Here is an 18,127-nt window from a genome sequence, read left to right on the forward strand (position 1 = left end):
TAATAGTTGCTCCATTTTCTAGCATTCGTCTGGTGTGTGTGTGTGTGTGTGTGTGTGTGTGTGTGTGTGTGTGTGTGTGTGTGTGTGTGTGTGTGTGTGTGTGTGTGTGTGTGTGTGTGTGTGTGGAGCAGCTAACTATGTCACTGTTGCTCCTGAGATCCTCTAACCCGTTCGTCTGGCGCTGGTTGCCTAGCAACAAGGACAGGGGCCGACAGGAGTGCGCTGATCCCAGGCCTCCTTTTCTGTCACTCCCTCAATCTTTCTGACCCGTTCTTTATTCCTCGTCTGCTTCCTCTCCGCTCGTCTTTGTCTCCGCGCCACTCAACCTCCCATTAGTGTCCTTTTACCGTCTCTTTGTCTGTTTACAAATGAATGACTTCACCCGTCCACCTCCAGCGTCTTCACTTTAATGATGTTTTTTCTTCTCAGGCCATTAGAACACATTTAAAGTGGATTTCTACCACAGACAGCGTGTGACTGCGTCTGTGCTCATGTGTGTCTGGTTCCGTCCTGTTTCCTGGTTCTCTTGGCAGCGTAGCGCGTTGACCGGCCTCTTACTGGAACCTGGAACCTTCGCATTTAGCTGCCGTCGTCTCACTTTCCTTCTTCTAATCTTAACTCAAAGCGAGACCAGTGTCACTTCCTCTACAGGCTATTTTATTTTTCGTTGAAGGACTGTTACGAGCACAGTTTGCTTCCTCTTCCTCACTGTTTCTGCAGATGTCCTGGTGTCAAACAAACAAACAAACAAACAAGCAAACGTTGGGTTTGAGGGTTGCTGGTTCAAAACCGTGGGTGACCCAGTTGTCACCTGCTGCCATTGTTGCTAGTGTGAGAATAGGTGAAGGACATAAATGAGTGTTTGTGTGATGCATGAGTGGTAGTGGGTGCACCACGAACAAACTGTTTAGCTAAACGAGCCGTTTAGCTAAACGAGCTGCTTGGCTAAACAAGCCGTTTAGCTAAACGAGCTGCTTGGCTAAACAAGCCGTTTAGCTAAACGAGCTGCTTGGCTAAACAAGCGGCGCGAGGCCTCCTTGTTTTTACATCTGAGCCGTTTAGGAGCGTCAGTAACATCTACACAAACAGGCTTTGTGAAGTCGTGTCCCTTCAGAAGACACGACTTGTGTTCAGCTCATTGTTTGCTTTTCAAAGGCGTTCGTCTCATCGCCTCTCTGGTTAATATCTGCAGCTCTTCACTCTCACCCCGTGTCCTCTCTCTCCCACTCTCTCTCCCTCGTCCTCTTCATACCACCTCTCTCTCTCTCTGAATTAATGAGCAAATCGGTAGATTAGATGAAGCTGCAGGTTGAGGATGATGACTGTACCCTTCAGGAAATTAAACGCGGCGAGCGCTCACATGCTCATAGTGCAGGCATTCACGCCTGGTGCTTCTTCAACTTCTTCTTTCCTCTTGGTTATTTTCTTACTGTCTGGCCCAAAAACAGCAGGTGTTTCTTGCGGGGGAGTTGAGAGAGTGAGAGACGGCGAAAGTGGCAGTGAAGGGTGGAGGGAGAGAGGAGGAAGCTGGTGTACAGTACAGGAGATTACACACAGTACTGTGTGTGTGTGTGTGTGTGTGTGTGTGTGTGTGTGTGTGTGTGTGTGTGTGTGTGTGTGTGTGTGTGTGTGTGTGTGTGTGTTGGCTGGACATGTTCAGAGGTCAACTTGTGGAGGTAGATGTGCTTCTGCCGTGAGAGGAAGCCAAGAGCCCTACACACACACACACACACACACACACAGGTAACAGGTAAAAAACACAAGAGTTTCAACCTTTAAATATTTGACAACAAGCTCAGCTTATCTCTTATCTTTACCTGGTGCTGTAACGCTGCAAGTAAACGCTTAACGCTGTTTATGTGTGTTATGTGATTGCAGACAAGTGACACATTCACACATTTACTAGTTCACAGGTACTAGTGGAAGAGTTGTGTTGCGTTGTTGGTGGAGGCAGACGTGAAGACGACAGGCCTCACAACCGGCCTGATGGTGTGAGAGGGGACGGGGCTCAGAGCTGGGTCTGTCTGGAGCGGCCTCGCTAACAGGGAGAACCCTGCAGAACCATGCAGAACCCTGCAGAACCGTGCAGCCGCGGCAGCGAACGCCCACGCGTGCTGCAGTGGAGCGGCTCGGTTCCGTCACTGGACCGATCCCAGGTCCGCGTGGCTGCGTGAGCGTGGATTAGACACACGGTGCGTTTGCAGCAGAACAGACTGAAGGAACGCGTGACAGGGGAAGAAAGTGGCCGAGCGATTTAAAACGACAGGGGAACGACGGGTGAAAGGATGAGACGAGTGGAGGAAGGAGGACGTGAGGAGAGGAGGCTGAACGGACGGATGGAGTGAATGAAGCTGGGAGAAGGATGCAGTGAATGAGAGCGAGGAGAAGGGTGGAGGTGTTGGCTGGACCACGGAAAAGCAGCCGGTGCCAGATTTTTTTATTTCATTTCTTTTTTCTTTTTTCACGGCGCTGGCACTGAGCTGAGGCTGAAATCGAAGGAGCGCGGAGCCAGACAGACGGTGGTGTCTCCTGGAGAGGCCAGATCTCATTGTTTGTGGTTTTCCCTAATTAAATATAGGAGATTCAGACCAACAGGTGCAGGAAGTGAGCGCTGCACGTGTCAGAGCTGCTCCGGCGCCGGTGTTTATTATCACAACCAAACTTTTCTAACGAGACGTGAATGTCACCGCTCGACAAACGCACAACCCGCTCCCGTGGAAACGCGCTCCATTTGTTTTGTTTACACCGTTTCCCTGTGTCTTTTGATCATCACCAAGTCGAGGTCACGGTTTTTCCTGCCAAGTAAAATCCCTGTGCGTGCGTGTGTGTGTGTGCGTGTGTGTGTGTGTGTGTGTGTGTGTGTGTGTGCGTGTGTGTGTGTGTGTGTGTGTGTGTGTGTGTGTGTTTTCTGTACAAACATACACGCTCGATGTGGAGAATGGAGAGAGGATTGATGGAAGGGAAGGAGAGAAAAGAGGAGGAGTGATATGGGTGTGCTGAATCACTATGACCCTTCTCCCTGCTTCACCAGCGGCATCGTGGGTATTTATACATTAGCGTAGGATGTTCAGCCCCCTTATATAAGCCCGCACACACACACACACACACACACACACACACACACACACACACACACACACACACACACACACACACACACACACACACACACACACACACACACACACACGGGGAGGTGCCCGAGCTGAACGGTGTGTTTTTTCACACTACTGACTTTCTTCTTCGTGCCTTCTCTTCTTCGTCGTCACGCCTTTCTTCTTCTGCTCTGCGTCTGCGTCTGCGTCTGCGTCTGCGTCTGCGTCGGCTCCACTCAACAGGACGTTTCCTCTTCGGAGCCAGTGGGAGAGCAGCTTCCGTAGCCTGGCTCACCTGGAACCTCCCTCCACGCCGTCAGACAGAAAGTAACAGCCTGACTGTTCCGAATGCAGACGCTCTGTGTTCACTGTCCCATTTTTACATAGTGGCCTGATTATGAGGGAACGTGGAGCCGGAGACTCCCCCACATGCGTTACGTCCCCCGTTTGGAGGCCACAGCTTCTGCTGGAACTGGGTTCCATTCCTCAGACTCTAAGTCCACTCCTACATCATCTGTGTTCGACTGAAGCCCTCCTCGTTCGTCGGCCTTCACCTATAGGTCACTTCCAGGTCATGTATTTGTCGCTGGGTCACATTGGAGTGTTGGAGCCCCGTGCGTCTGCATGTACGCTGCTATAGGTGACGCGTTCAAGAACACGTCTGACTAAAGAGCGACGCGGCGTTGAACGAATCCCACAGCATCTAAATCTGGGACATGGTTGTACAACATGTCACCGCTGCTGCCACACACGCACGCACGCACGCACGCACACACACACACACACACACACACACACACACACACACACACACACACACACGCGTATTGGCAGCTGATTAGAGAAGAAGCACAGCATCAGTTCTGCCAGCGTTTCATACACAGAATATACTGAAGGGAGGAGAGAGAGGACGAGACGGCAGAAAATGCTAATGACGGTGGAGTTGTTGGTTTTTAACAGATGTCGATCCACTTCTGGGATCAGTCAGTCTACAAATCATGTGGATGTTGTGCAAAGACAACATTTTTGGAACACAGAATTGAGTTTGCAAAGCGAATACAACGTTTAGAGTTTATATGAACCTTTGCCCCACGTGTCCGTGTCGGTGCCGCTCGGCCGCCAGCTGTGAGGTCCCTGAGTGTTGGCGGAGGAGGAACCCGGAGCGCTGAGTGGTGTGTGTGTGTGTGTGTGTGTGTGTGTGTGTGTGTGTGTGTGTGTGTGTGTGTGTGTGTGTGTGTGTGTGTGTGTGTGTGTGTGTGTCCATGTATATTTGATGTACACTATGAATAATCAAGGCCCATGGGCAGCCCGCCAGCTACACCAGAATCACACTGACTGAGACTAAGAACCCAGAGGTCACAGGGGGGCGGAGTTTGTGAGAAGTGCAGGTGCATTATGGGAAAGGATGCTCTTTTATCTTGGCTTTGCAATTAAAAATGGAAAACAGACAGACTGAGGACCAGCAGCATTTAGGAGGTGACTCTCACCTAAGGCCCAATTTCAATTCCTCCAGCTGAGATGAACAACGAGACCATCATGATGTGTGTTTTGATGCATTCAGGTGCAGTGCAGATTGTAAGTCATCTGTGTTTCCAGATTCAACATTCAAAAAACTAATCCCAGAGGAAAATTATTTTGCACACTTTGATCGCTGAAGAGCCGTCCATTGCATGTATGAAAAATGAGACTATGGCATCAAGAAAAGATTTTTTAATTAAAACGTTAAACTTGGCCTTGATCAGGTCAGAGTGGATGAAACTTTGAGCTACAAGTGGTGGATGCAGACTATTTTCATGTTGAGTTTATTTTCGCCCCAGGGCCACATTGTGTGTGTGTGTGTGTGTGTGTGTGTGTGTGTGTGTGTGTGTGTGTGTGTGTGTGTGTGTGTGTGTGTGTGTGTGTGTGTTTTGGTCGGGGATTTGGCAGTAGCACTACACCAAAAGAGCAGTTGCCTTGAAGCAATATGTGCACCCAGCTCTCACCGTTCCGCCGCTGCCTCTCTCCCTCCACCCGCACTCTGAGTATTCAATCTGCAATATCATTGTAATGTGTGGGCGGTCTGTATGTGTGGTATTATCACAGTGAGTGGGTGGTGTGACCAAAGAGAAGATATTGAGTGGGAGTGAAGTAATGTTGAGGTGCGTGCGTGCGTGTGTGTGTGTGTGTGTGTGTGTGTGTGTGTGTGTGTGTGTGTGTGTGTGTGTGTGTAATCCCTCCAATCACTGCAGGTTTGACAACATAATAGAATGGAATAGAATTAAATATTCTGGTCTCCACACATGTAAATGATCCTGAGGTGCAGACTTGTGCAGTGACAGTATGATTTGATCCTGAAGCACCGATTACTGATCAGAGCTGATGGGACGAGCGAAGCGGTGATGACAAGCGCGTGTGCTGATGTGGACCCGTCCTAACGCGGCCTCGGCCCGGCTCTGTGGAGGTTCTGCTGAGTACGCGACGCAAACACAATCAAGTGCAGTTGATTTCCCTAGCGGTTCCTTATCAGCCCGCTGATCGTGTGAACGTCCTACTCGAGCGCAGAGATGCTTTTTTTGAGTGTGCGTGCGTGATTCTCACAGCTTTCGATGCTAATCGTCTTGTGAGCGGGAGCGAATCTGCAGCCTCCGCCGAGGACGCGGCTGGGAGTCGTTTAGTGCGTTAACGTGCATCACGAGCGGCCGTTTCTCTGAGCAGTCGCACGCGCGAGGCGTTCAGGGACAGTGGGGCTTTTCAGCCCAGTCTATTTCAAGTCTGCCAATTATTCTACATTTACTTGTTGTATTTTTCTTGACATTTATCTTTACTTTTTCTAACAAATGGCCACTCTTCATGTTTTTATTTTCTTATAATAAAAGGACAACTTCCTCTGTATTATTTTCTGTTCTACTCTCCTTTCCATTCCTTATATTATTATTATATGTTTTTTCTCTAACCTTGTTTGTCTGTCATTAATTCCCACTGCATGTGCGGCCTCGGCCTCACTCACTCACTCACTACGCTCTGTGTGTATTTGCTTGTACAGACTGTACGCGGCTCTGAGCTATTTTTAGCTCCCCTGTTCGTTTCGCCTGTCAGTGGAGCTGACGCTCATCAGGGACGTCGCTGTTGGAAGCGTTCACTGCGCCGCTGATCGTTACAGCAAAGCGGAGCCTTGTCGCGCTTCTCATCACTGTGCAAACGTCCTGTGATCCTGTGATCACCTGTAGACTGGCCTTTTTTTATAGCCGACCTTCAGTTTTTTTTAATACCAGGGGAATTCCAGTAATTAAACTATTGTTGGTGCTGATGCTCCATTTGAGCGGCGCTCTCATCCAGAGATGACAGCGATTCAACAGTGCGTGAGTGACAATAGGAGCGTGTGGGTGTTAAGACAGAAGCACAGCATTTCTCTGCCGCTGCTCAAGCTTCTCCTGGTTTAAATAGGAGCTCATTCAGAGACGGAGCCACTTTTCCTCATCGTCTGTAAACTTAAATTTAACCCATGTCCTGAAGGATCACTGTGCGTTGGAGGGTGTGATGTGTCCGATGAGCAGGCCCTGTTTAACGAACCTCTCTCTCTCTCTCTCTCTCTCTCTCTCTCCACAGTGTGTTGCTTCGTGGTTCACAAGCGCTGCCATGAGTTCGTCACCTTCTCGTGTCCAGGAGCCGACAAGGGGCCGGCGTCGGACGTAAGTGACACCAGCACATCAGCGCTTTGGAGCAGGCGAGGATGCGCTGGCTCCGCCCCCCAGCACCGGCGCCACGGTCCAGCGGCCGCCGCCGGCGTCCTCTCGATTCTCGTTTTGGTTTTCCTGTTTGAGCGGCGTTTTCGCGCCGTCACACCCGACACACGTGGACGTTCTGTAGCGTGGAACGTTTCATGCATTTGACTCAGCCAGAGCACAAACAAAACGGCAACGAGCGCAACAAAACAGGAAATGAAGAATCACACTAATAAATGTGCTCCCTGCTGCTGATAACTCATCAGTTCATATATGTAGGAAACTCTCGCTGTCCAGAATCATAAATAACAGCGAAGCGCCGCGCATCGATCTGTTGTGTTTATCGGCGTTCCCGGTTCGAGGCGCTGGAGCTCCGCAGTGTTTCAGTCATTGTGAAAGGGGCCACAAACCGGAGCGCAGCGCGGATCTGGCTGCTTGAAATCCACGCGGGCCTTTCAGCGCTGCTCAGGACTCTTAGCTCTCGCTGCTGTCGCTCACTGTTCCAGAGGAGGAGTTCGTGGGGTCTGATCCAATTAGCGCTCTTTGAATTTTCCCCCTCTCCCTCTGACAGGAAGTGTCTTCAGGTGGTGCTTTCCTCGCTGTCGTGTGTTGATTTCTACCGTACTTTCCTTCTCTCTGAGGACCTCCGTCCTCTCCGTCCCCGCGGCCGCGGCCTCTCGGTCCGACGAAGCCCTCCGTGAGCTGCCTCCAGAGGAAACGCTGCTGTTCTCTGTCTGGCTTCCTGTGTAACTGATCAATCTGCGGCTTTTATAGATCTCTTTCCCCTCCGACAGCTTATTATAGTAGTTTCTGTTGAACTTTTCCGATGACCTTTTCTAAAACCTTTAACTGGTTCCAACTTCAGCAGGATGTGAAATACGGGGTTGCAGCTACTGTCGTTGAAGTGTATTTAAAGCTCAAATTATCATGCATCACACCTAACGTTTGGGGTTTTTCTCTTATCTGAATCCACCCTCTTCTTCTTCTTCTTCTGCTTTTCTATATTTGGCGCGTGTTTAACTCTCCCCTGAATATCTCTCCCACTCTACACAATCCAACCCTCCAGATGTGTCTTTATCTATTCAAATAGCAGCTCACCCAGGGGGTCCCGGCTCTTAATTACGGGGCCTCGCCGCCCCCTCCGTGTCGCTTCCTTAATGAGTCTCAGGCCCCGCGACCTCGGCTGCTGCACAGTGGGAGCGCGAGAGGCGCTGCAGCCGCTCGTTGAAACCTGGGCGGTGAAGAAAGGTGGAGGAGGCCGGATTCAAAACGGGCACAGATTAAATTTGGCTGCTGTGCTTTCGAGTGCGGAGGCCTGACACCGTGTCGCGGAGCGCAGATTTGCTAATAGCAACTGTGGGCTTTGAGTTTTCACCCACGCACACCTGCACCGGCGGCGGAACGGCAGCGGGTTCCTCATCCCTCCGATTATGCTTCAGAAGCACCTGTGTGGCCGTTTCCCGGCTGTCGGTTCCAAACAGACTTTCTCGCCGCTGTTATGTGTGGCTCGATCGTGAAGCGGCAGACGTTCCTGAAGAACGGCGGCTAAAAGCGGGTTCATCGCGCGGCGTCTCATCAGCGAGACGGCCGCGCTGCGCAGCAATCAGCCCTCGGTCCCACGGCGCTCTGTCACACACATGTTTAAAAGGAGAAGTCAATTATAGATCTGGGTTAATAGAATGGGTTCCCTGAGGGAGAGGTCGAGGGATGTGATCCTCTAATGAAGCCTATATTTCAGCTTGTGCGTTTAAACGGCTCTAAATGCGGATAAAAGCTTTTGAAGGCTGAGTCAGAGCTGACGCCGCCACAGTGGCTGTACGATGTGACGGTGCTGCAGATGGCGAAGGCCGCGCTGGAAGAGGCTCCGTCTGAGAGGAAGCGGTGAGGCTGCGATTAGCATATGCAGGGAGGGAAGGAGGCGAGGACGCACGCCGAGGGCGTGAAGATGGAGCCGGCGGCCCGGCCTCCGCTCCGCTCCGCTCCGCTCCGTGAGATGCGTTCAAAGCCAGCAGGACCCATGGAGCGCACACACGTGCGCGTTGCATCGATCGCCCGCTGCAGCGCCTGCACATGCGTTTGACATTCTGGCTCATTGAAAAGCGTCTGCTATTGAACACGACTGGGTGGAAAAACACCTTTTTATTGACCTTCCTGGTCAATTGAACACACTGAGGCGCCGAACTGATGCTTTTATGTGTGTTTCTGTCAGTATGTTGCACTCAATCATTTCTAGAGTTTCTATTTTATGAAACTGAAGGCTTTCATTGGATTATTAGTGCCATTAATCACTTGTTTGAGTCTCTGCTGGTTAGTGGGACGACGTGTAACAAACCTCCCACTGTGGAAATGTTCAAAAGTCTCACCGGAGGGAGACGAGTGAGTGGAAAATAAAATCAGCCGAGAGAAAAGAAGTCGCCTGTCGGTCGACGTGACTGACGAGTGACGTGAGCGGGGGCCGTGATGGACGGCGGCGCGCTGGGGCGGAACAAAGGAGGGAACGCGGAGACAGCGCGGATCCACCGGGTTCTCGGCGCTCCGGCTCCGTGAGCGGCTGCTGTGAGCTCAGCGGCTGCGTGTTTGAGGAGGGTCAGATGCGTGGAGTCACATGGGCGTTAATGCCAGTGGCCGTGATTCAGTTCCCTCTTAAGTGGAACCACAATGAAAGATTCCTCCTTCTAAGTTGATTAATCATCAGCATTAGAGGCGGAGGCAGCAGTGATGTCTATTGTTTCCTCCTGCTTTGTTTTGCTCTGATCTGTGGGGTTTGAGGAGGATCCTTTTAACGAGCAGCGCCTCTCGTCCGTGAGAAGCAGCCGACAGACGAACGCAGGGCAGCGAGTCGGCGGGTGAGCGCTCGCTCACGTTTAACGAGCACTCACGCGTCTGAAGACGCCTGCGTTTAATTCACCCGCTGCAGGAATGAAACACAACAAACACGCTCATATCCAGTGTGTTTGCTGCCGAGATTGACATAAAAATGTCTGACTTGGCACTAAGTGTTTTGCTATTTGTCTCCGTCAGTCGACCTTGGATGTGGGGAGATTCATGGAAATTAGGACCCCGCTGCCTGCCTGTGTGTGTGTGTGCGTGCGTGCGTGCGTGTGTGTGTGTGTGTGCGTGCGTGCGTGTGTGTGTGTGCGTACATGCATGTGTGTGCGTTCTAACCACTGAAGCTCTAGTGTTTACAGCAGGTGTGTGTCTGCTCACTGATCTGTGGTTGCAGGTGTCACAGTCGCACACATGAACACAGCTTCAGTTACATGTGTTTATAAAACTACTTTATTAAAATAATCTACATGAAACAAAATATTCAACCAACTGTAAGATAAAAAGGCCTATTATGACTTTTAAAACAATGCTTTAACAATGGTGAACTCCAACAGGGACTTTAACAAACTTCATGGCCGACTGATTTCAGACAGAGCTCCCTTTTGCTCACACACGTGAAACTATGTCCTCGTACGTGCGGTTGCCTTTGTTTTTTTTAGCTAAAAGCGGTTGTGAAAGGTGACACTCGGGTGAAACGTGTCCTCTTGGACCCCCGTCCTCCGCTTTAACCAGAACTCTCCTCCTTTCCAGGATCCAAGGGCCAAACACAGGTTTAAGATCCACACCTACTCCAGCCCGACCTTCTGCGACCACTGCGGCTCTCTGCTCTACGGCCTCATACACCAGGGCATGAGATGCGAGCGTACGTACCCGCCACCCCCCCCCCCCGCCTCCGTGCACCGCGTTGGCGTTGACGCGTCTGTGTGTGTCGCTTGCAGACTGTATGATGAACATCCATAAGCGCTGCGTGGCCAACGTGCCGAGCCTGTGTGGGACGGACCACACCGAGCGCAGAGGCCGCATCCAGATCACGGCGGAGGTCAAGACCAACGTGCTCACCGTCACCAGTAAGTGCATCAGTGCATCTGCCTGTCCTCTGGCGCCCCCTGCTGGCGTAGCCTCGAAGGCGGCAGGCTGTACAGCAGCTTGAAGCGACACATCACCCATAAAAAGCGTGTGTTGTGGCTGAAAATGGTCATATCCTACAACACCCAGAATGCATCTGACAAATCAGCTGAGCTGCAGTGATCGGACCTACCTGACGTGGTGTCCCTTCATTCTTAAATACTACCCGCCATCATTTGAATCAAACCCGTGAAGTTTCCCTTTAACCAGAGCGTGGCCTGGTTCAGGCCATGCAGACGTTCATTGTAGTCGCAGGTTCTGGACCTGGTTTAACAGAACAGGCAGAACCAGAGCAGCAGCTGCAGGACGCTCTGGTGCCTGAGTTCTAGCATGACCCGGCATCTTTTCTGTCTCTGTAGGTGTTGGAGACTCACCGTGGGCAGGTTTTCTTCACAGCCCAGATTGTTAACAGCTAAAAGTGTTTTTCTTTATGTCTTATATGTGCATAGTGTCTCATGTTTCTGCCAACTGAGCTGTTGTTGTTGTTGTTGTTGTTGTTTATGTGTTTGGAAGCATCTTCTCTCTTTCTTTTTCTTGCTGTATCTTATTGAAGGTTCACATGGTGTGTGCTCATTTTGTGTATTACAAACCAGGCCACACAGTATTTCCTCTGTTTCCTTGGTTTATTGCCTTGTTTTCCATTCAGCCCCACAAAAACCAGCTCATGTTCAGCTCATTATGGAGCTGACCTGCGAAGACCTCTGTCTTCTCACGTTCCCCCAGCCCTCAGACAAACAGGAACCACCTGATGTTTGAAACCGCAGCATCCGCTGCTCCTCCTGTAGTTCTCTGCGTGGCCTCCAGGTGGCGGCATTAACTCCTCTTTCTGTACAGCTCGACACATCTAATCCCATGCTCAAGTTTTAGCCAGTCTGCACACATCTGCTCCAACCTCTGGAGGCCTCGTCCTCCCTACAACGTTCCACTGTAAACCCGACCCCGCGTTGGGTTTTATCTGGTCCTCCCACGTTTACAGATCATTAGCCGGAAAATGATAAGGAAGCAACATGACACCAGCTGCTGGAAAAGCAGTAAAGGCTTAAATCTGCGCAGCCGACACACTAAAACTGAGTCATATGTTATAATAAAGTAGCTTGTGGACACTTAGAGTCGGGGCCTGAGGAGATGCAGTACATGCGTTCGTCCACAGGGGTCAGTGTGCAGCCGTCAGTGCTCAGCTTTGCTTCCTCGTTGCAACGGAGAAAAAAAAAGGCAACACAGAATGAATTGTCAAACCACTGGGAATTATGCTACAGCTTAACATAGCGGGAGCTGGAGGAAATGGCTGCTACAGTGGGAGGAGCCGTGATGTGGACTGTGGCTTTGGAGTCTCAGCGGTTGCTGCTATGAATGGCCCTTGGCTGAGCACCTTCTCACTGACGGGTGAGAGGATGGACGTGGAGCACCAGCATCAGCTGCCGTCCTCGGGTTCGGTACCGTGAAGAGAACGAGAAGCAGGCGGGTCAGCGTCGTCAACAAAATGACATCCACTGCACGGGCTCCAGAAAGTGCAGTTCGTGTGAGAGCTTTGATCAGGATTTTTACTGCTAAACACACATTAATCCAAAGCTTCCACATAGACTCTGCACTGCTTCACTATCACCTGGTCCCTCGCTAGCCAGAGCAGGGGCCCGCTGTGGTTTATGCACTACTAGATGTTTTGAATAATGCCTCTCCAACCTGTGGAGATTATTTTGGCTCTTGTTTACACAGAATATGCATAATCTGTGTGCAGCAGCAGATTACTGAGTCTGAAAGGAGGATCCAAAGAAGCGGCCGACAGGCGTTTTCCACGTCCGGGGTGGTGCAAACACACTGCTGTGTTTACCTCCATGAGTGCCCTGGGAGCCTGCTGGGCGTGTGGTGGTCACTTTAACGGGCATCATCTAATATTTATGGAGCCACTCCGTCGAGGGCTCGGCGCCGGCCGTTGTCTCGCTGCTGCGGTTAACCTCCCTGAGCGCCGAATGGCGCGGGCGCCTAATTTCTCTGAAGCCTTGTGGTTTTTCACGCGGGGCGGGTTTCCCCTCTCAGTGTGTGCTCTAGTTACAATGAGCCAGAGGACTGATCTAGAAGAGACCCGCTTCCTGGATCTGAAGCAGAACTTGAACGTGGCCCAAGTTTGGTTTGTGTGTGTGTGTGTGTGTGTGTGTGTGTGTGTGTGTGTGTGTGTGTGTGTGTGTGTGTGTGTGTGTGTGTGTGTGTGTGTGTGTGTGTGTGTGTGTGTGTGTGTCGAGCCGTCTAACTCACACACCACCAGCCCTGTTTCTGGTAATTGGATGTGACCTCACAACTTGACCAGCAACAGTAATTGCACACACACACACTGTACACACACACTCCAAGCTCAGTCACTGGGGATTTTACACCGCTGGAATACAATTACGGCCCAGTAACAGACACCCACAAAAGAAGGATTAGTGTTGGAGCTGGCAACCTTCATCCGTCTACATGGTCATTAAAGACAGATCTGGAACCCGAGGCTTTAACCGCTGGTACAACTCAGGGGGTTCGGACGCCTGTGTTTGTGCATAAATCTGTTAGTTGGTTGCAGAGACTTGTGTTACATCCGTTAAATTAAAACACTTGGACCTGATAAATGCAAAGATATGGTGAAGTAACTAAAATCTAATCAGTATTTTTTATATCTAAAATTCTCTCTCTCTTTTCTCATTTCTTTCTGCTCCCAGTCAAAGAGGCCCGGAATCTGGTTCCTATGGACCCCAATGGTCTGTCAGACCCCTACGTGAAGCTCAAACTGATCCCAGATCCTCGAAGTGAGAGCAAACAGAAGACCAAGACCATAAAGTGCTGCCTCAACCCTGTTTGGAACGAGACCTTTAAATTGTGAGGCTTGGTTCCACCACATGTGGTGAAACGCGTCTTTGTGTCTGTCTTTTCTTTCCCTCCACCAGTTTTATCTTCTCTGGCATCGCGTTTGAAGCGTTGCATTATGTTGTGTTTCCAAGCACGTGTGAGCACAAACGCTGGGATGGAAACATCTGGCTCCTTGATTCATCAGTCCTTCCTTACGGCTTTGGCTCCTGTTACGTCTTCGATAGGACGATAAGAAGAAGACAGAAAGAAGCCTTTTCAGGGAACTGGGTGCAGATGCTCGATTCAAACGGCCTTTTTGCCAATTATGCAATCTAACATCGCAATAACAATCTGGATAGGTGGAAAATTTGAAACAATAACAGACAGCTACTTTTCTTCAGGCTATTTGGGAAATGAAGTGTATCTGATTATCAGGGTAATGAGACTCGGCGCCCTTCAGAGTGCACAAATTATTATGGAAGGACACAATTAAATTAGAGTTTCTCGTCGGCCTCTAAAAGTTAAAGCGCTTTTAATGGTGGAGGGAGAACACACGTATGCCGCCGCTCACCGCTCCTTCTCTCCTCCAGCCACCTGAAGGAGTACGACAAGGACCGCCGCCTGTCGGTGGAGGTGTGGGACTGGGACCTGACCAGCCGCAACGACTTCATGGGGTCTCTGTCCTTCGGCATCTCGGAGCTCCAGAAGCAGGGCGTGGATGGATGGTGAGATGGAGGGGGGGTGGGGGTTGGTGGATGGAGGGGGAGATGAAGGGATGGATGAAGGGATGGATGGATGGATGGATGGATGGATGGATGGATGGATGGATGGATGGATGGTGAGGCCATGGGGGGAGGGGGGATGGATGAAGGGATAGAGGGGTGGATGGATGGTGAGGCCACGGGGGGAGGGGGGATGGATGAAGGGATAGAGGGGTGGATGGATGGTGAGGCCACGGGGGGGGGGGGTGGATGGATGGATGGATGGATGGATGGATGGATGGATGGATGGATGGATGGATGGATGTTGAGGCCACGGGGGGGGGGGGGTGGATGGATGAATGGATGGATGAATGGATGGATGGTGAGGCCATGGGGGGGGGGGGATGGATGGATGGATGGATGGATGGATGGATGGATGGATGGATGGATGGATGGATGGATGGATGGTGAGGCCATGGGGGGAGGGGGGATGGATGAAGGGATGAATGAAGGGATGGATGGATGGATGGATGGATGGATGGATGGATGGATGGATGGTGAGGCCATGGGGGGAGGGGGGATGGATGAAGGGATGAATGAAGGGATGGATGGATGGATGGATGGATGGATGGATGGATGGATGGATGGATGGTGAGGCCTCGGGGTGGAGGGTGGATGGATAGAGGGATGGAGGTGACCTCGCAGGTGACATCACAGCTGGAGCTGCTCAGGCTCCCATTGTGCTGATGCTCCGCTCCAAAGCGTCTTTGCCCTGTGTCTATCTCTGCTTCCTTATCTCTCTGCACCCCCCCCCCCACCCACCCACCACCTCCTCCCCCCAAACTCCAGCTCAGTCTGTATCTCTGAATCTTCTTGCTGATGCCTCCCTGTCAGGGATTTTAATGAGATGCCAGCGTTTAAGGTGCATGAGTTCAGGTGGAGAGATGCCATTAAAAACCTGCCTTTCAGAGCAGAGAACCTGTGCAGGTTTGGTTTTCATCTGTGTCTGTGTGCGGCTCCAAAGCCTCTCACCTGCTGGCATCACATGCTATTGCCTTCTATAGGGGGATACAGTCGAAATGGGCTTCAAACTGCTTAAAACTGAGGTAGAACGGATCAAAAGGCAAAGTCGGGAGCGAGAAGACGTCGTGAGACGTGAGCCACACAGTCTGAGCTTTGTTTTCGTATGTGGAGAGTGAGCAGCTTGTTGCAGCTCACAAAGGTTCTGCTGTGGGAGTGAAGGGACCAGCAGGTGCCACTTAGTTTACCAAATCACAATAGGTCAAACTTGATCCGAAACACGGCCTCAGTTGTTACGGATCCGAGGTGGAAAAACTGCGTGAATCGATCTCAGCTGTGCTCCTTTTCATGAAGGAGAGTGACTTAGAAGTAATCATCTCCGGGACTCGGCTGACAGCAGCTCCAGCTAACGGCAGCCGTCAAAGGCCTAAATTGCCGACTAATGTGAGCTAATTGGGAATTGATTCGATTGGACTGGAAATGTCCTCTCTCTGCAGGTTTAAGATGCTCTCGCAGGAAGAAGGCGAGTACTTCAACGTCCCCGTGGCTCCAGAGGGGGAGGAGGGCAACGAGGAGCTGCGGCAGAAGTTTGAGGTGTGTGTGTGTGTGTGTGTGTGTTTATCTGTTCGTGTGTGTTTTTCTGTGTGTGTGTGTGCGTGCATGTGTGTGTGTGTGTGTATGTTTTTTTCTGTGTGTGTGTGTGTGTGTGTGCGTGCATGTGTGTGTGTGTGTGTATGTTTTTTTCTGTGTGTGTGTGTGTGTGTGTGTGTGTGTGTGTTTCTGTGTGTGTGTGTGTATCTGTGTGTGTGTGTGTGTGTGTGTATGTTTTTTTCTGTGTGTGTGTGTGTGTGTGTGTGTGTGTGTGTGTGTGTGTGTGTGTGTGTGTGTGTTTCTGTGTGTGTGTGTGTATCTGTGTGTGTGTGCGTGCATGTGTGTGTGTGTGTGTGTGTATGTTTTTTTCTGTGTGTGCGTGCATGTGTGTGTGTGTGTGTGTATGTTTTTTTCTGTGTGTGTGTGTGTGTGTGTGTGTGTTTTTCTGTGTGTGTGTGTATCTGTGTGTGTGTGCGTGCATGTGTGTGTGTGTGTGTGTATGTTTTTTTCTGTGTGTGCGTGCATGTGTGTGTGTGTGTGTGTGTATGTGTTTTTGTGTGTGTGTGTGTGTGTGTGTTTCTCTGTGTGTTTGTGTGCGCGCTCTGTGCGCCTGTGTGTCGGCGCCAGAGCCTCTCTGGGAGAGCTGTTAGCACTTGGCAGGCGAGCGGCATCCGGCCTGGCAGGCCGCGGGTCCAGACGTGTGTGTGGCTGACCAGTAGGCCGCTCATCAACACATTTGGCAGCGAGGAGAGGAAAACCCCGCTTTGAGATCCTCCTCCTCGTCTCCTTCTGTCTCACTCACACCAAGCCACAAAACATCAGAAGCTCAGCGCTCCAAACTCGTCGGGCACTTTGCATTTTGTCGTAGTTTTATATAAATGCTGGGACGACATCTTGGTTTAAATAAATGCTGGGTTTTAGTTTAAATAAATGCTGGGACGCGTCCTGGTCTAAATCGTGGCTGCCACCGTTCCGTCTTCAGCCTCTCGTCTCTCCTTCACTCTTCTTCCTGGACCTCCGTCGCCCTCGGAGCCTCCGTCCTGCGTCTCTCTCTCTTTATCCGCTCCCTCGCCGCCGCCGTCCTCTCAAGGTCGTGGGTCTCAGACGCACACATTCTCCGGGGGGGGGGCGGCTATCACGCACACAAACACGCAACCTCTGGGTTGAAGCCGTTTGAAAGATGGAGCAGAGAACAGAAAAAGACACTGTGATAAACAGAGATTTTAGTTTGGTAACACGACCTACTTCCTTCCACCGCACAGGAGGAGATGCGCGTCCTTCACCGTCCTCACCACCGAACTTGAGCTCAAATTCCTAGTTACTGTTCATATTAAACGCTATTAGCGGATATGACTCCTCTCACTTCTGCTTCCGTGCATTTATAGCTTCATATTTGGTGCTTTTCGTGTGCAGGGTGTGAACGGGGCACGGCCGGATTGAATGCAGGTACAGGGAACGAGACGCGCGGCCGACGGGGGGAGATTAGCTCACAGCGGGGGGCCATGCAGCATGCTTTGCATCCATTATAATTACCAAACAACAGAATGTGATGATGGAGGTGGCCATAACTCAGTGCGACCGCGGGCAGAGCTGACTGCAGCACTTCCGCCGCTGATTTGTTGGACTTTTTTTCCATGGGACACATCATAATGTTGCTAATCTCCATATCCACAAACGCGGGTGCGACCCCGTGTCTGCACGATTAATCAGCTGTTCCCGTCCCCATCCAGCCCTTTCGTAGCGAGGCTCCGAGGCCTCGCTCTGCTGCACAGAAACGCCTCGACTGCCCCTCGCTGTGCACGCGCGTCTGTGTTTCTGTCACAACAGATGGAAACAGATAGAGCTTTCATCCACTGATGAGCCGAGAAGCGTATGGGAGGCATCGCTCGCCCACACACACGAAGCAGCAAAGCATTTGGCTTGAGACGAGATGAGGGGGTAAATGCCTCATACATCTGTTTCCAGGTGTCCAGGGTCCACATTGTGTTTGATTTAAGGTTTCAGTTTGGGGCTAGAATAATATTTAACTCATGTTATTAAGATACATTGTCAGGCACCATCTCCTTTGGGCCTTGGGAATAAACTGATTCTAATTCAGGAGCCAAAAGTTTACAACACACCAGCAACACAACATGATGCCTTTAATGTCTTACGATGATTCAAGAAAGAAAAAAAAAAGAAACGTGGCTTTTAAACATGAATAAAAGAAATCAGAGATGAGACAGAGTTATGAAAGCGATGGAGGAAT

The 18,127-nt window shown here is 50.9% G+C and overlaps 1 protein-coding gene across 2 annotated transcripts in view; it reads left to right on the forward strand.

Annotated features, from left to right (window-relative positions):
• The window catches only part of LOC114860819 (protein kinase C beta type), a 52,552-nt gene that overhangs the window by 7,522 nt on the left and 26,903 nt on the right, over window positions 1-18,127 (forward strand). For both annotated transcript variants that reach the window (XM_029159731.3, XM_029159730.2), the window contains exons 3-8: window positions 6,681-6,763; window positions 10,376-10,487; window positions 10,564-10,692; window positions 13,441-13,597; window positions 14,158-14,292; window positions 15,786-15,882. In XM_029159731.3, coding sequence (XP_029015564.1) covers window positions 6,681-6,763; window positions 10,376-10,487; window positions 10,564-10,692; window positions 13,441-13,597; window positions 14,158-14,292; window positions 15,786-15,882 — 713 coding nt within the window. The remainder of the gene's footprint in view (window positions 1-6,680; window positions 6,764-10,375; window positions 10,488-10,563; window positions 10,693-13,440; window positions 13,598-14,157; window positions 14,293-15,785; window positions 15,883-18,127) is intronic.

The sequence above is a fragment of the Betta splendens genome, chromosome 8, assembly GCF_900634795.4.
Source record: "Betta splendens chromosome 8, fBetSpl5.4, whole genome shotgun sequence".
Classification (NCBI taxonomy): Eukaryota; Metazoa; Chordata; class Actinopteri; order Anabantiformes; family Osphronemidae; genus Betta; species Betta splendens.